Source organism: Pelophylax lessonae (assembly GCF_965119305.1).
Source record: "Pelophylax lessonae genome assembly, chromosome: 7".
NCBI lineage: Eukaryota > Metazoa > Chordata > Amphibia > Anura > Ranidae > Pelophylax > Pelophylax lessonae.
This window is the reverse complement of record NC_138774.1, coordinates 238,690,118-238,708,619: the sequence shown is the minus strand read 5'-3', so window position 1 is coordinate 238,708,619 and position 18,502 is coordinate 238,690,118. Positions and strand designations below refer to the sequence as shown.

The following is an 18,502-nucleotide window of genomic DNA, read 5'->3' as shown; positions in this document are numbered from 1 at the left end:
CTTTAGAATATAATTTGAATTTATACATTTATATATGCATGAATATCTATTAGGTGACTTGTATTAATATTTTTATGTAAACCAATGGCGCTATATCCTTAACTAAATGGAATTACAAATTGCCTTTTAGTTGTTTATTTAGCTATTTGTTGCTCATACAGTATATATGTTGTTTTATCTATTTTTATTAATAATTATCTTTTACCTATGCCTCTGATTTTTTGTCTTAGGCAGCCGTACAGAATATTTCATCTGAGTGTATTGTATATTAGGAGGATTTGGGGGAGGATGAGCACCCTCTGGTGTTGGCTGGCCTGTAACCTATAAAGATTTGTCATTTCTTTTCACTCTGATGCCCCAGGAAGACGATCCATTGAACCAAACATCCATCCGGCGGAGAATAGTGGTGACATCATCACGCCCACCCAGAATACTGATGGTGAGGTTTTAAATGTTTTGAATGCTCCTTTGTTTGTAAGCACCTTTACTTAGCTTTTAATAAATACAGTACTTCACTATGGGATATTATTATTGTTTCCTTGGTATGTATCCATGATGGTGAAATCAGATTTAGTGAACGATTTTGAGATCATCCTGTGGTACATTATCTCTACTAGAGGGATCTGAGGCATTGTTGGCAGTGGCGTCACTAGGGTTGGTGTCACCTGATGCGGTAAAACATGGTGCCACCCCCCCCCCCTCCAATAATTTTTGCAACTTGTGGGAGAGAGGGCAGGGAGAAAGAGGGGTTGGCAGGGAGAGGGGGTAGGGTGAGAGGGGGGGCAGGAAGAGAGAGAGTGAAAAGGAGACAGGGAGAGAGAGTGAGGGGGCAGGAAGAGAGAGAGGTGGGGAGATAGGAGGAGAGAGAGAGGGGGCAGTGAGAGAGAGTGGGGGGGGCAGGGGAAGAGAGAGAGGGAGCAGGGAGAGAGAGAGAGAGGGGGAAGGGAGGGATAGATAGGTGAAAGGAGAGAGAGGGGGACAGGGAGAGAGAGAGGGGGATGCAGGGAGAGAGAGAGAGAGAGGGGGGCAAGGAGAAAGAGAGGGGGCAGGTAGAGAGAGTGAGAGGGGCAGGGAGAGAGAGGGGGCAGAGAGAGAGAGGGAGAAGGTAGAGAGGGGGACAGGGAGAGAGAGAAAGGGGGGGTAGGTAGAAGGAGGGTGTTAGGGAGAGAGAGAGAGGGGGCAGGGAGATAGAGGGGAGCAGAGAGAGATAGGAGGCAGGGAGAGAGAGAAGGGCGTGTGCTCACTCACTTGATTGGTCCCAGGGGCTCACTGGCTCAGTCAGTGGTTTCTCTTTCAATGTGGCTGTCAGCTTCGCAGGTAGGAGAGAGAGAGGGGGAGAGAAAGAGGGCAGAAAGAGAGGGTGAGCAGGGAGAGGAGGCAGGGTGAGTGGGGGTCAGTGAGAGAGAGTGAGAGGGGGGACAGGGAGAGAGAGAGGGGGGGCAGGGGGAGAGAGAGGGGGTCAGGGAGAGAGAGAAAAAAAGGGGGAGGGGGATAAAGAGGGGAGAGGGAGAAAGAGAGGGGGTCAGATAGAGAGAGAGGGAGGCAGGGAAAGAGAGAGCGGGAAAGCAGGGAGAGAGAGAGGGGAGGCAGGGAGAGAGAGAGGGGGGCAGGGTGGGCAGGGAGAGAGAGAGAAAAAGGGGCAGGGTCTGGTCAGTGCTCACTCACTTGGATGGTCCGGGGGCTCACTGGCTCATTCAGTGGCTTCTCTTTAGGCCTCATGCACACAGGGTGTTTTTACAGCTGCTTTTAGGAGCGTCAGGCGTTTTTTTTTTTTTTTTTTTTGCAGCTTAAAAACACCCCTCCATGTTATTCTATGGCCTCATGCACACACAGCTTTTGGGAGCTGTAAGTGGCATAGGCGTTTTTAGGCTGAAAAAAAAAACCCCCAGGGCCAGTGCATTCTGGAGCAGCAGCATTAGGCTTTAAAAATGCCTGATGCTGCTAAAGGCTGCATTCAGCCTTAGGCCACGTCAGACTTTTTTAAGCTGTAGTAGTTGGATTTGAGGTTGGAAAATAGAAGAGGGCAGAGAAAGGCTGCTAAACACTAACGCTGCTAAACAGAGATGTATAGTAACTAAGTAGAACTACTTTACTACTGTACTTAAGTACGGAAAGGCGGTATCTGTACTTTCCTAGAGTAGAATTATTTTCTCTTACTTCCACTTTTACTTCACTACATTTTTTCAATGATTTCAATACTTCTACTCCGATATTTTTTTTTTGTGCTGCATAGTGACTCGTTACAATTATAAAAATTACCACTGCCAGAACAGTAGATGGCAGGTTTCATGAAGATCAAAACATGTGTATTATCAGCGCATACGAAAATAAATGCTACTGTATGTATAAATAAAAGCTGCATTTGAAATAATAAAACACAATATGATGTTCAAACTTTTGACTTCTTTCTTTAATAACTACATAACACAGTACTTGTACTTTTACTTTCAGTACTTGAGTAGCAATTTTTTTTCAAAACTACTGGTACTTTTACTTTCAGTACTTGAGTAGCAAAATATTTAAAAAAACTACTTGCAATACTTAAGTACAAAAAATGTTGAATACTTTAGTACTTCTACTCAAGTCACTTTTTGATCGAGCACTTCCACTTCTACTCAAGTCACTTTTTGATCGAGCACTTGTACTTTTACTCAAGTATGGGTTTCGAGTACTTTATACAACTCTGCTGCTAAACGTGGCTAAAACGTGCATTAACACCAATACAAAACACTTCTAAAAGCGCGTTTTTACAGCTGCTTTTTCCTGGCGTCAGAAGTGGCTTTGCAGCTCGTTTTTATAAACGCCCCGTGTACATGAGGCCTAAATGTTTTTGTTGGCTTCACAGACGGAGCGCACACGCAGGGAGAGAGGGGCGGGAGAAGGGATGTGTCAGGCTCAGGCATGCTGGAGGTGAACAGAGCAGTGTGGGGATTCCTGCAGGACAGCTGCGGCTCCCAAGCAAGCTGTCACCCACACCCGCAGGGGACGGAGCAGTCATTGGAGGAGAGGGGAGGAGGGGGAGGAGAGGAGCAGGTGGATGGAGCAGCAGGTCTTCTGCCATCCCTGCATGTCTGCGGTGAAAGCTGTGCAGCCTTTCAGGGGGCATCAGAGCGGCCTGGCTCAGTCCGCCCCTGGTATCACCCCATCCATCCATGTAGGATCCTGTGTCATCTTAAAGCGATTTTAGACCTCTATAATGTGGGGTCTAGGCTTCTGGTAAGCGGCCTCTGTTTTCACATGAAAAACAGAAAAGCGCATCTGAGTGTAGACTTCGGGGTTGTGTACCGCAGGATGCAAATATATTCATTGCTCTATATTTTCTATATTTTACAAATATTTGTGGGATTAAAAAAAGCTGTTTTATAAATGAATGCATAAAATATAAATGAATGAATACGTTTTACTTGGAGATTTTTTGTAATCAGCAAGATAAGATTCAGAACAGAGAAATAGCTTCCGAAAACAAAGCAAAGATATTCCAAATAATCCAAAGTAATTATAAAAGGACAAACAAAAATACATTCAGTCTGCACATTTCTCATCAAAGAGTGCAGTGAATTATAGGGCGCAAACTTTCCGCCGAGTGCCCCATTTGTTTGTGTGTTCAGAGTACAGGGGAACATACTTACTCTGAATAATCTAAGGTTATAAGTGGTGTACCCCAAGGTTCAGTGTTGGGACCCTTACGTTCTGATATCTTTATAAATGATATAGGGTCTGGGATTAAAAGTACCATTTCAGTCTTTGCAGATGACACCAAGCTTTGCAGTGGAATAACTTCCTTACAGGATGTCTCCAACTTACAAGCTGACCTCAATGCACTGTTTCATTGGGCAACTATGTGTCAAATGAGGTTTAATGTTGATAAATGTAAAGTTATGCATTTGGGGGCTAAGAATATGCATGCATCGTACATACTAGGGGGAGTATAATAGCATGCAATGCCAAGTTGCGGTTTCCAAAACAAGCAAAGTGCTTTCTTGTATTAAGGTATCTATTTATGAAACCGAGATGAGCAGCGATCATGATGAGCAGCGATCATGATGATTGCAGCTCATCTTGGATCATTATTGGTTTATGAAACAGAGAGAACCAGGGGAGAACATGTTCTCTCCTGATCATTTCTGACACAGAGAATCGGCCATTGACTGACCCAGAAACGGCCAGTTTATGAAGCTGTGATCTCCGCACTTCACTGGCGATCTGTGCCAGAATTCCCACTCCCAGATTCACCAGCCCAGAGGTGGAGAATCGGAGACAGAAGACAGAATCACCGGGGAACTGAGGGGGAAGAAGGAAAATTATTGACTTCCTTCTTCCTCGATCACACCCCCCCCCCCCCCAAAACGGTAAACATGTCCCCCTACCATATTTATGTATACTGTATATACACATACATACATATATATATATATATATATATATATATATATATATATATATATATACAGTATCTCACAAAAGTGAGTACACCCCTCACATTTTTGTAAATATTTAAATTATTTATTTTCATGTGACAACACTGAAGAAATGACACTTTGCTACAATGTAATGTAGTGAGTACAGCTTGTATAACGGTGTAAATTTGCTGTCCCCTCAAAATAATTTAACACACAGTCATTAATGTCTACGCTGCTGGAAACAAAAGTGAGTACACCCAAGTGAAAATGTCCAAATTGGGCCCAATTAGCCATTCCCCCCCCCCCGGTGTCATGTGACTCGTTAGTATTACAAGGTCTCAGGTGTGAATGGGGAGCAGGTGTGTTAAATTTGGTGTTATCGCTCTTACTCTCTCATACTGGTCACTGGAAGTTCAACATGGCACCTCATGGCAAAGAACTCTCTGAGGAACAAAAAAAAGAATTGTTGCTCTGCATAAAGATGGCCTAGGCCAGTGATGGTGAACCTTGACACCCCAGATGTTTTGGAACTACATTTCCCATCATGCTCATGCATTCTGCAGTGTACTTGAGCATCATGGGAAATGTAGTTCCAAAACATCTAGGGTGCCAAGGTTCGCCATCACTGCCTAGGCTATAAGAAGATTGCCAAGACCCCGAAACTGAGCTGCAGCACAGTGGCCAAGACCATACAGCAGTTTAACAGGACAGGTTCCACTCAGAACAGGCCTCGCCATGGTCGACCAAAGAAGTTGAGTTCACATGGTCAGCATCATATACAGATGTTGTCTTTGGGAAATAGACGTATGAGTGCTGCCAGCACTGCTGCAGAGGTTGAAGGGGTGGGGGGGGGGGGGATCAGCCTGTCAGTGCTTAGACCCTACGCCGCACACTGCATCAAATTGGTCTGCATGGCTGTTGTCCCAGAAGGAAGTCTCTTCTAAATATGATGCTCAAGAAAGCCCACAGTTTGCTGAAGACAAGCAGACTAAGGACATGGATTACTGGAACCATGTCCTGTGGTCTGATGAGACCAAGATAAACTTATTTGGCTCAGATGGTGTCAAGCGTGTGGGGCGGCAACCAGGTGAGGAGTACAAAGACAAGTGTGTCTTGCCTACGGTCAAGCATGGTGGTGGGAGTATCATGGTCTGGGGCTGCATGAGTGCTGCCCACACTGGGGAGCTACAGTTCATTGAGGGAACCATAAATGCCAACATGTACTGTGATATCCTGAAGCAGAGCATAATCCCCTCCCTTTGGAGACTGGGCCGCAGGGCAGTATTCCAACATGATAACGACCCCAAACACACCTCCAAGATGACCACTGCTTTGCTAAAGAAGCTGAGGGTAAAGGTGATGAACTGGCCAAGCATGTCTTCAGACCTAAACCCTATTGAGCATCTGTGGGGCATCCTCAAATGGAAGTCGAATGAGCACAAGGTTTTTAACATCCACCAGCTCCGTGATGTCGTCATGGAGGAGTGGAAGAGGACTCCAGTGGCAACCAGTGAAGCTCTGGTGAACTCCATGCCCAAGAGGGTTAAGGCAGTGCTGGAATATATAGGTGGCCACACAAAATATTGGAAAAAAAAAAGGTTAAAGCTGTGCTATGGTGATAACTAAAGTGTCTCCAAAAATGCTGCTGTGCGTGAAATCAAAAGGATTTTAGTAAATGTTGGTGCAAAAACAAACAGCGCAGATCTGGTATACTGAAAGTGCTCAACGTGGCTAAATATGTAAAAATATAAATATAAATAGTGACAAGATATCCAATTTAAGATACAATAAAAACACCCCGTGAAGTGAATAGATACATAAAGTTCATAAATGGTAAAAAATATGAATATATAAATATAATCCAAAATCAATATGACAGTCACACAAAATATTGACACTTTGGGCCCAATTTGGACATTTGCACTTAGGGGGTGTACTCACTTTTGTTGCCAGCATTTTAGACAATAATGGGCTGTGTGTGTTGAGTTATTTTGAGGGGACAGCAAATTTACACTGCTATACAAGCTGTACACTCCCTACTTTACATTGTAGCAAAGTGTAATTTCTTTGGTGTTGTCACATGAAAAGATATAAAATATTTACAAAAATGGGAGGGGTGTACTCACTTTTGTTATATACTGTTTATATATTGTGTAGGGGGACTCATTATTTTATTAACATTAGGGGCACTGATAATTTACCACTGCTTAATAAATGGACACCAGGGTGTTTCTCGTACTGTAATCTCACTATGTCTCACGAGATTACAGGCAGCCCATTCACTTTTATATTGATCTCTGCCGTATTCAGAGGAAAAACTTCTCTGTTCTCCCTGTGAGAACTGAAGTTCTCTGCTTTATAATCAGGCTGACAGAGGAGATAATTTTCCTTTGAGAACTGCCGAGAAGTGAACTGAGAGAAAAATTCTCAGTTTCATAAACATACACCTAGCAGAGGTTTGGACTCCAGAGAGAGAGAGAGAGAGATAATTTTGCCCCCTGTACAAATCATTAGTAAGACCTCATCTGGAATATGCAGTTCAGTTTTGGGCACCAGTTCACAAAAGGGATATCAGGGAACTGGAGAAAATGCAGAGAAGGGCAACCAAACTGATAAGAGGCATGGAGGAGCTCAGCCACGAAGAAAAGATTAGAGGAACAGAATTTATTCTCTCCAAAAGTGGAGATAAGGGGGGATATGATCGACATGTATAAATACATAAGGGGTCCTTATAGTGAACTCAGTGTTGAGTTATTCACTTTAGGTCATCACAGAGGACAAGGGGGCACATTTACATCTGGAAGAAAGAAAATGTAATCTCCAAATAGGCTTTTTCACAGTAAAAGCTGTAAAAATTAGGAATATACTCCCTCAAGAGCTGGTTCTGACCAGCTCTGGCCTGGATTCTTTCCTAAATGTACCTAATATAACTGGATACTAATATTTATAGGTAAAGTTGATCCAGGGATCATCCGATTGCCTCTCGGGGGATCAGGAAGGAATTGTTTCCCCTGCTTGAGCAAATCGGATCATGCTTTGCTGGTTTTTTTTGCCTTCCTCTGGATCAACTGTGGGCATGGGTGTCAGGAAAGAGCTCACCTGCTGGTTGCACTGTAGCTCCCAGATCCTTAGGCTGCAGTTCCAGTGTCCACCAGCGGGTGTCTCCCAGCAGTCAGAAGCTGACCTCTAATGCAATCAGTCATCACCTGATGCTGGTTGCAGGAAGTGTATTTAACCACTTAAGCCCCGGAAGATTCTACCCCCTTCCTGACCAGGGCCTATTTTGCGATTCGGCACTGCGTGAATTTAACGGACAATTGCGCGGTTGTGCGACGCTGTACCTAAACGAATTTGACGTCCTTTTTTTCCCACAAACAGAGCTTTCTTTTGGTGGTATTTGATCACCTGTGTGATTTTTTGATCATGCGTTATAAACAAAAATAGAGCGTCAATTTTGCAAAAATAACAATATTTTTCAAATTTTTTTATATGAAATTCCCCCCAAAAAAATGTAAAAATTTAAATTTTTTAACATTTTCGGCCAATTTGTTTTATGCTACATATGTTTGGTAAAAAAAAACGCAAAAAGCATATTTTGATTGGTTTGCGCAAAAGTTATCGCGTTTACTAACAAAGGGAAAGATTTTTGTCATTTTTGTTGTTTTTTTTTTTAACGAGTAATGGCGGCGATCTGTGATTTTTTTTGCGGGACTGCGACATTGCGGCGGACAGATCGGACCCTTGACTGACATTTTTGACACTTTTGGGGTTACCAGTGACATTACTGCAGTAATCAGTGCTATACATATGCACTGTTACTGTAAAAATTACACTGGCAGTGAAGGAGTTAACTGTATTGGAGAGGGAGGGGTTAAGTGTGTCCTAGGGGCGTGTTTCTAACTGTGATTGGCTGTGGCTACTAGTGTAAGAACAGAGATCAACGGTCCTACATAGTAGAACCGTATGATCTCCATTCTTACACAGGGAAGAATGACAGGCGGCTTTGTTTACATTAGCCGCCTGCCTTTCTTCCGGTGTAACGGAAGATCAGGTCCACCGGGCACACGCGCGGGGGGGTCCGTGACCGCGCGGGAGCACGCCTCCGGCGGCGCGCGCTCGCTCCCTAGAGCCTCACAGGCTAGCGACGTACCCCTACGTCGCTTTGCCTGTGAGGGGATGACCGCCGCAGTAAATAGTCGTGCGGCGGTCGGCAAGCGGTTGAACCCTGTGCATGCTCCTCCTCACTGCCTTGGTGTTGTCTCCATGTGCTCCTGACCTGCGTTCCTGTGTCCCTGCATCCTGATCCTGGACTCTGATCCTGACCCTGCAGCCTGATCCCTTCCTTCCTTCCTGCTTGCTTACTCCATCTCCTGTAACCCTCTCCCTGTTCTGTCTTGTTCCCAGCTCCCTCTGCTTGATCTCCCATGTATGACCCCGGCTCTGTTACAATTACTATTCATTTATCCTGTTTTCTGTATATATTTGGTTTGAGCAGTTGTTCGCTGTGTGTCACTATTGTTTGGTTATCTGGTTGGATTTACACAGTTAGACTCCGTTCACACTGGGGCGACTTGTCAGGCGACCTGGTCGCCTGACAAGTCGCCGTGGGTCGCCTGCCATAGAGTAGCTCAGGACCCGTTCTAATAGGAGCGACACTTAGAAAAAGGGTCCTGAGCTTCTTTGGGGCGACCTGCATTGACTTCAATGATATGAAGTCCGTGCCGGCCGCTCCGAGGTCGCGGTGCGAGCTGCGCACCGCGACTTCACAGGTCGCCCCGGCAAGTCGGGTCGCCCCAGTGAGAACGGGGTCTTATAGTTTTCTGGAGGTGCGTTTACATTTGTGTTATTTACTTATTTTTAAATAAATTATATTCTTTACACTTTAATCATGCTTGATATTCTCTGTCAGTCCACACATTTCTGGTCTCACCTGTTGCTGACAATGGGATTGTATATATTGGACTGTAAAAAATGTTTGTTTTGTTTCCCCCTTTTTATTGGTTGAACTAGATGGACTTCATGTCTTTTTTTAACTAGACTAACTATGTAAGTATACCTCTTACCGTTGACTAATTTAGGAACTACTTGTAATGTTACGGATTCTGCATCAGGGAAACCTTTTGATAATCATAGAAAGTTGCTAAAAAAACAACTAATTGGAGCTTTCTCTGTAAAGATGGAATGAAATACTTTCCCTTTTGTTGCCCATGCTGCTTCGATTATTGACAAATCACTCACTAAAGTCCTCTTCAGCCAGAATCCGACACTTCCAGGAGCAGCAGGATATGCAGGCAATACCCATTTTAAAAAGAGAGGTCAGCAGCTGTTGTTTTTTTACTTAGAATCTTAAAAAGAATACTCTCCATTTACCTCTTCTCGTCGCAGCTGCCACTTTTGCAGCTCTTGTTGTAGGGGGCAGTGCGGCACTTTTGTGTCTTGACTTTCCTGTCGCTGATTCCGCCTCTTCTCCAAAACACGCAATAACTCGGGCTTACTGTGCAAGACAAGGCCTCTGCAAGAAGAGACAATAAAATATGAAAAAACACAAAGAACAGCAAAATGACTCCTTGGTTGGATTCCAAAGAGTTTGGAGCTCTTGGGTTTGGTTTACCCTAAAAGTTTAACAGAAGCTCTTTGACACTAAACGCCAACACTGCTTGGATCTGGCTGCTCCGGGGCCACTCCAAGTGACACTATGTGCCATAATTCATCCTTTTCCCTAAAACTCGAGAGCTCTGAACCAACTTGCACATCCACATTGCCCCTGCCTTTTCTTTTTTTTCACTCTCCTTCCTTTTCATTTTCCCACTTTGCCTAACAAATTGGGCACTTCCTGGCTGCAAAAGGTCGCTTCAGTGACACAAGGTAAGTCTCTCCTGCACTAAGATAGACATTAAGCAAATTGACACCTTATATATTAATCCCAGATGATAAGTGACATAAGATTGCCATCATCCCATATATCAGTGCAAAGTATAACACAAAAAGTGTTGTTCTCCTCTTGGGGGAGGGATTTTTACGGCAATCTAAAGGATAGAAAAAACAAGTACATAGCAACAGTGTATAAAAATTATGAAAATGTATTAAATACAATTCTGATAAAAAATGACAGAGAAGTCAAACTGGGAACAATTCCATACATCCTGATCCTAATCCCATGGCCAAAAATGGAAGGGACCACAGTTGGCCATGGGTAGATAGGACCAAAAGTTAACATACAATGGAGCATTGAAAAGAAAAAAAAAGGAATTGGGGATACACCACTCCCGCCCTGGGATGACACCCCTAGGGGAGGGAGAGTATTGAACTGACGCGTTTCGAACTGGTTGATGAACTTTTAAGTTCCAATCTCCATCAGGGATATATATATAGATTAGTGATCCATTTTTCCTAAAGAAAAACAGAAACATACAAACACACATATAAAAAAAGGGAAAATATATATGAATGTACTGCATAGCCTGCCTCATAGACAGCAGTTAAAGACACGAGCACTCCAACCACTGACACAAAAGCCAATACCCACCAAGTCCTTCTGTTCTAGATCGTTTGATGTATGTCTTCAAAGTTCAAATATCTTAAAATGGCCGATGGCGGAGAGATCCCTGATGAAGATTGGAACTTAAAAGTTCATCAAAAAATCATCATTCGAAAAAACTTACCAGGAAAGGTTAAAGGACCTTAACATGTATAGCTTGGAAGAAAGAAGAGACAGAGGGGATATGATAGAAACTTTTAAATACATAAAGGGAATCAACTCGGTAAAGGAGGAGAGCATATTTAAAAGAAGAAAAACTACCACAAGAGGACACAGTTTTAAATTAGAGGGGCAAAGGTTTAAAAGTAATATGAGGAAGTATTACTTTACTGAGAGAATAGTGGATGCATGGAATAACCTTCCTGCAGAAGTGGTAGCTGCAAATACAGTGAAGGAGTTTAAGCATGCATGGGATAGGCATAAGGCTATCCTTCATATAAGATAGGGCCAGGGACTATTCATAGGATTCAGATATATTGGGCAGACTAGATGGGCCAAATGGTTCTTATCTGCCGACACATTCTATGTTTCTATGTTTCTATCAACCAGTTCTAAACGCGTCAAATATTGGGTATGTTATATAGCAAAAAAATAATTTTTTGCTATATAACATACAGAATAAAAAAATGTAAATATTCAAATTTCTTCATCAATGTAGGCCAATATGTATATATTTTTGGTAAAACAAATCCCAATAAGCCCAATATAGTGATTGGTTTGCATAAAAGTTATAGCGTCTACAAACTATGGGATTTTTTAATTTTATTTTTGTTTACTAGTAATGGTGGTAATTAGCGACTTATAGCTCTATACTGTGATATTGTGGTGGACAAAACGGACACCTAACTGACACGTTTAACACTTTTTGAGGACCAGTGACACCAATACAGTGATCAGTGCTAAATAATATGCACTGTCACTGTAGTAATGGCAATGGCTGGGAAGGGGTTAACTTTAGGGGAATTTAAAGGGTTAACTGTGTGCTTACTCACTGTGGGGGAGGTGCTTTGACTAGAGGAGGCAAAGATCAGTGTTCCTGCTTAGCAGAAACACAGGATCAATGCCTTCTCTTCCGACAGAACGACAAACCTTGGACAGAGGGGTGGCTGTGGATGTAGCATACTTGGATTTTGCAAAAGCATTTGACACAGTTCCCCACACACGGCTAATGTGTAAGGTAAAGTCTACAGGCTTGGAAAGATCAGTTTGTAAATGGATAGAAAATTGGCTAAAAGATAGAATTCAGAGAGTAGTGGTTAATGATTCTTACTCTGAATGGTCTAAGGTTATCAGTGGTGTACCCCAAGGTTCAGTGTTGGGACCCTTACTTTTTAATATCTTTATAAATGATAGTGGGTCTGGGATAAAAAGTAGCATTTCAGTCTTTGCAGGTGACACCAAGCTTCGCAATGGAATAACTTCCAACTTACAAGTTGACCTCAATGCACTGTTTCATTGGGCAACTATGTGGCAGAGTCTGCACAGCCCCCTTTACATCAGAGTCAGCACAAAGCCCCCCCACATCAGAGTCTGCACAGAGCCCCCCCCCATATCACAGTCCGCACAGAGCCCCCCTTACATCGGAGTCCACATAGCCCCCTTTACATCAGAGTCCACACAAAGCCGCCCCTTACTTTAGAGTCCGCACAGAGCCACCCTTACATCAGAGTCCGCACAGAGCCTCCCTTACATCAGAGTCCACACAGAGCCCCCCTTACATCAGAGTCCACACAGAGCCCCCCTTACATCAGAGTCCACACAGAGCCCCCCTTACATCAGAGTCCGCACAGAGCCCCCCTTACATCAGAATCCGCACAGAGTCCACCTTACATCAGAATCCGCACAGAGTGCCCCTTACATCAGAGTCCGCACAGAGCCCCCCTTACATCAGAGACCGCACAGAGCCCCCCTTGGAGTCTGCAGAATTTCCACTTACACTGTAAGGGAGAAGCTCTGTGGACTCCAATGTAAAGGGGAACCCTGATTTAAAGAGAGCTCTCATGTAAGGGGTGTTCTGGGAACACTGATTAAAGGGGGAATGCTGTGGACTCTGGTGTAAAGGGGAACCCTGATGTAAGGGGGTCTCTGCTCACCAAAGCCCCCCCCCTGCATCAGAGTCCACAGAGCCCTCCTTAAATTTGTTTTATATACTAAGAGGCAGGAGAGAGGGTGATCTTACTCGTCCCAGGAAGGAGCCTCTGGCACAGGCTGTCTGCAGCTTTTCTCTTCTGGGTTTAAACTTCCCGCCCACACATCCCCGGGGAATGTGGGCAGGGCAGACCCAGTAGGAGAGGGGCGGGAGGAGGAGGAGCAGACAAGCTCTCTCCCCTCTCAGGTCCCTGCAGAGAGAGGAGAGGAGGGGGGAACTGTCAGCGGCGGCTCTGAGGCTGAGCTGTGTGTGAGAGAGAGACACAGCTCGGCCCTGCAGCCATCAACCTCGTCTGTAGTTCTGCCAGAGGAGACACAGGCATGGCCGCACAGCGGTCAGTTTAAAGGAAGGAAGGGGAGCGCCTCTAAGTGCAGTATTATTTAATGATCCAATAAGCACACAGCAATAGTGCACTCACACTTGATGAATTAAATAAGGCTCTTATGTGATAAAAAGGTCTGGTGGTCAGCGGGGAGAAGCTTGTTGATACAGCGTCCGGGGTTTGGGAGCCAGGAGATGGACCGGGAGACGGTGAAGTCGGCTGGGCGTCTTCCGGGTTCCGCTGTTCTGGGAACCAAGCTGGAATGCAGCGTGCGCCGCGTGAAGTCACCAAGGCCAGGAGGAAAACACAACGCATTTCAGAGCATGCGCCAAGCTCACAACGAGCATGCGTGCTCTTTTTTCAAGTGTAGATGCAGGAAAGAAGAAAGATGAGCCTAATATAAACATACAAGGGCTGGAAGGGGCATATCTAAAGATATAACAGCCAATTAAACAAATAATGTGAGTACTAAAACAGACAGTAATGGACTGTAAATAGACCAGTACTAAACATACTGAATTAAAACTTTTTTTTTTTTCAGTATGTATAGTACTGGTCTATTTACAGTAACAAATCACAGCTAGTGTCCAGGAAGTGATGTCATAGACATCATTTCCCGGTCTGTGTACAGGAGGTCCGCTGAGCTCCAGCCGCCCTTCCCAGCGACACCCACCATGACAGCACCAGGCCCACAGGTGGAACGGCAGAGTCCAGTAAACATAGCGGGGGCTTGTTGCACAGGGGGGAAAGGCAGCATATTGCGGCAGTAGTCGTGAAAGTGATAGGCATCGTTAGAGCCACTTGTATCACTTCCGCATGAAAGCCACCAATCGGCTTTACTAAAGTACACACACTTCTGGCCGCTATAGATGCCCGGAGTGTGGAAAAAAAACACATGTCTACAGCACTCTAAAAATCTGAACCTCCGAACAAGTGGCTGGGAATTCAGATTTTAATGCCCCCCCCCCCCATCCTGGCTCTCAAAGGCGGCTGCCTAAGCCGCCTTCTGGTAACACCGACCCTGGCACTGAATGTATGTAACAGCCAGGGATGCTGGAGTGTACTGGAGGATCTATTGGTGCTGGCTACTGGGGGATCTATTGTAGCTGGGGGATCTATTGTTGAGGAGGGTCTATTGTTGCTGGGGGGTCAAAATTCCTCAGGGGGTCAATTGTTGCATGGATAGATCTATCATTGCTGGCTGCTGGAGGGTCCATTAATGCTGGCTGCTGGGAGATCTATTGTTGCTGGTTGCAGGGGATTGGTTTTACTGCTTTCTTTATAATTAACCAATTCCAAACAAATTATTTAGCACCACAAATGAATATTGGATCTCTATTCTCTAAAAGGGGCGGTACTCGGAGATGGGTAGGGGGTGAAACCAAGTGACAATGCTCAGAGGTGGGTAAGGGGTTGAGATGAGGGGTAACTCAGAAGAGGGGGAGGGGGGTACCTGCACATATTCTCTGATTTAAAAAAAAGCCCTGGATATAGTAGACCTATTTTGTTCTAATTTATGTGGAGTTCTTAAATGGTAAGAATGTAAATGAACTATAGTAATACATGTAGGTGCACAAACTAGCCATTTTTAAATTCCAGGCTTAAAGGTGCATAAATACATTTTAAAAATCCAAAACATTCTTGCATGGTACTAATCCTCAGACCACAAAAGCCTAGAATCAATACATACTTCTTATAGGTGACCAGTAGTTCCCGGTGCAGTTCCTGGTGGGTACGAGATGACTTCAAGGAGTTATCAGGTTTATACGGAGTGAAATTTTTGGGAAGTATGGTGATCGAGTCACACGATCCTTCTTTCCCGGCAGCTTTAAAAAATAAAACAGCAAAGGTCAACAAAACCTAGGCCTAACTTACAATGAAGATTGCAAAATAAAATAAAAAATTCCTCTTTACAGAAGAAATCTAGGAGGTCTAACTGTGAAGCCATTATGGATTGAAATGCAATATGTGAGTACTACTTTACTCTGTGATGGGTTTCACTAGATACAGTATGTCACTTACATTAATCTTGTCAGTGGCAACCATGTCCGTTAAACTGTGTAGATCTGTATACATCAATGCAGGTTCAATGCATTCTGCTTAAATGTAAAGACCGGACTCTACACCACATATGTCAAACACAAGGCCCGAGGGACGAATCCGGCCCGCCAGGCCATTTGGTGTGGCCCCCTTCCCTCCTCATCTCCGTTCCCCACCTTACCTCAGCAGTCAGCAGCAGACAGGAGGACAGAACTCCACTGCCAGATCCTGCACTTCTCTCCGTGCAGCTGAGAGGTTCAGCTCGACTCTTCCCTCCATGTCTCAGCAGTCTGCAGCAGAGAGGAGGATAAAACTCCTTCTACAGATCCTGCGTCTCTCTGTGCAGCCGCAGCACCCCCTTGTCTCTGCCTCCCCTGGTCTCAGCATTCAGCAGACTCCAGCAGCTGACTCCAGCCCTCCTCTGGTCCTCTTCGAGAACAGAGGCACTACCCTAGTCCTCCTCCAGACCTTGCACTTTCTGCTTCCCAGCTCGGCCCAGCAGCAGCACAAGGTAAGGTGTGGTACTGTGATGTAAGGGATTGTGGTGGACTCTTGACTTCTGACATTGGGGGGGCTGATGTAATGGGGGAGTGGGGTTGTAATGGTGCTGGTGGCTGAGCCTGATGTGCAGAGGTAGCCTTGTGGGATCTGGTACAACAGGAACACGGACGGGTCACACTGGTGGTAGACACAGGCTAGTATGATGTGCGGAGTCTAAGTGACAGCAGGTCTTCACCAGGGCCTCTGATGGTGAGGATGGATTTTGCTGCGTGCTGAACACCAGGTCGCGGTCCTCAGGGTTGCCCCACCAGGAGGTTAACAAGTCCAGAATCGGAAGCAGATAAGCCGACAAGGATAAGGCAGGAGAGTGGTCACAGGAACGAGCCAAGGTCAGGGCGGGCAGCAAGCAGACGAAGTAGTGGACAAGCTGGGAGGTCGATCAGGAAGTCAACAGGAAACAGCAGGTTCAGGATCAGGAAGTACAGGTAAAGCTGCAGACAAGACAGCAAAGGCTCAGTGCTGCTGAGGTGTTTAAATAGGCCAGCCTTTTGCCAATTAGTGCAATTAGTCTGCACTAAGTTAACTCTTTAGTGGCAGATTCATGACAGCACTTCAGTGTGCACAGGGAGTGTTCCTAACAGGGGTGCTCTGGACATCTAGTCTTACAGATACAACTGTCTCTTTGAGGGCCACACAATGCTGATGTGGCTCGTAAAAAAAACTGAGTTTCACATCTCTGCCCTACACCATAAGTGTATGCTTTTTAGGGTAACTAAATTATCTTGCAACAATGGTAAACTATTTACTGTACATGTGAATTTATGGTTAATCCCCTTAGAGATGGTTCGAACACCCCCCAGTTCACGCCAGAACTCTCAAACATTGCAAAGGTTCGGACTCGAACTGTGAACCCTATTAAAGTCTATGGGACCCGAACTTGAAAAATCAAAAGTGCCAATTTTTGAAGGCTTCTCTGCAAGTTATTGGCCCTAAAAAGGGTATGGAGGCACACGTACTGCCCTGGGGGACATGTATCAATGCAAAAAAGTTTTTAAAATAGATGGTTTTTGAACAGTGATTTTAGTGATGCTTAAAGTGAAACAATAAAAAAAGTTCCTTTAAATATAGTGCCTGGGGGGGTCCTCTTTGCCTGCCTGTAAATTGGCGTATCTGTACTGTGTATAGAACCTGCTGCAGCCAAACTGACATTTATAAAGGAAAAAAATGACATTTAAATTGATTTTCCCTGCAAGGTTTCTTTATTTTGTAAACAACCGCTTGAGGAGCCAGTCTGTACGATGAGGCCACAATTTAGTGCACTTGGAACAAGTTTAGAGATTTTTTGGATAAATTCTAGTGTCTCTTGGGCAGACATTGGATGGAAATAACAATGTTTTGCACAACAGTCAGCAAGTCTTATGTGAAAAAGCCAAAGTATATTACACTCAGGCCAAGCTTAACATAAATAGATAGCTAGAAGTAAAAAGCGTGGAAAAAATGGCCTTTGGGTGTTGGTGGTGCATTCACACTATAACCATATAGAGGTGCTCTTGATGAAAGCAGAAATTGGCCTCACTTGACAAAATTTAAATTATACGCCCCTGTCAAACAGGTGCAGAAAAATTGGTCTTGATGGTACCTTCACACTATAATCCTATAGAGGTACTTTTAATGAAGGCAAAAATGGCCTTGCTGTAAAAATTTACATTATATGCCCCGTTCACACAGGTACATAAAAATTGGTCTTTGGGTGTTCGTGGTGCCTCTACATTGTTACCCTATAGAGGTAAACTTGATGAACGCAAGAATTGGTCTTGCTGTAAATAATTTAAGTTATATGAGCTGTTCAAACAGGTGTGGAAAAAAATAGTCTTTGGTTGTTTTTTTTAACTTTATTTTTATTTGCATGTAAAATTTAAAATTTATTACAACATTTCCCAAATTGGGATTCACATATTATGCATTAATTTTATAAAAGGAAAGAAAAACAAACCCAATCAGCATTCCCCTCTCTCCTCCCGCCCCATCCCTCCCAAAGGATCTCCTCCTCCCCTCCCCATCCCTAATCCTACCAACTTCCTAAAGGTGATTATGCTGGGCTGTTTATTTCAATATATTTAATTGTTTTTTTAAATTCAATCCATTTTCTCCATTTCCTTTTCATATTTATTGGGTTCTCTACTTGCGTGTTACTTATGTACTCCATATTGAAATTTATGTCTATCTTTTTACACCATTCCTTCGCGTTCGGGCTCTCTTCTTCTCTCCATTTTTTTGGTATAATTCCCTTGGCTGCATTTAGCAGGGTTGGGACCAGCATCATTTTGTATTTTTTTAAGGGAATAGTTGTTTTGTGGAAAAGGCAGACCCACGGGTCGTCTGATATTATTATTCCTGTCATTTCTTCGATCAGTTGTCTAACCTCAGTCCAGTAACCTCTTATCCTCGGACACTCCCAAAATATGTGGTACATTGTTCCTATACTACCACATTTCCTCCAGCATTTATCTGTCTTGTCTGGTTGGTATTTATTTATTACTTCTGGAGTGATA

General features: G+C 44.1%; 1 protein-coding gene across 1 annotated transcript in view; it reads right to left on the bottom strand.

The window, feature by feature from the left end:
* Positions 1 to 18,502, bottom strand: part of LOC309559360 (actin-associated protein FAM107A-like) — a 56,689-nt gene that overhangs the window by 12,107 nt on the left and 26,080 nt on the right. Inside the window, exons 4-5 of the mRNA XM_082262608.1 lie at positions 15,100 to 15,235; positions 9,771 to 9,912 (exon numbers count right to left, since the gene is read on the bottom strand). Coding sequence (XP_082118734.1) covers positions 9,771 to 9,912; positions 15,100 to 15,235 — 278 coding nt within the window. The remainder of the gene's footprint in view (positions 1 to 9,770; positions 9,913 to 15,099; positions 15,236 to 18,502) is intronic.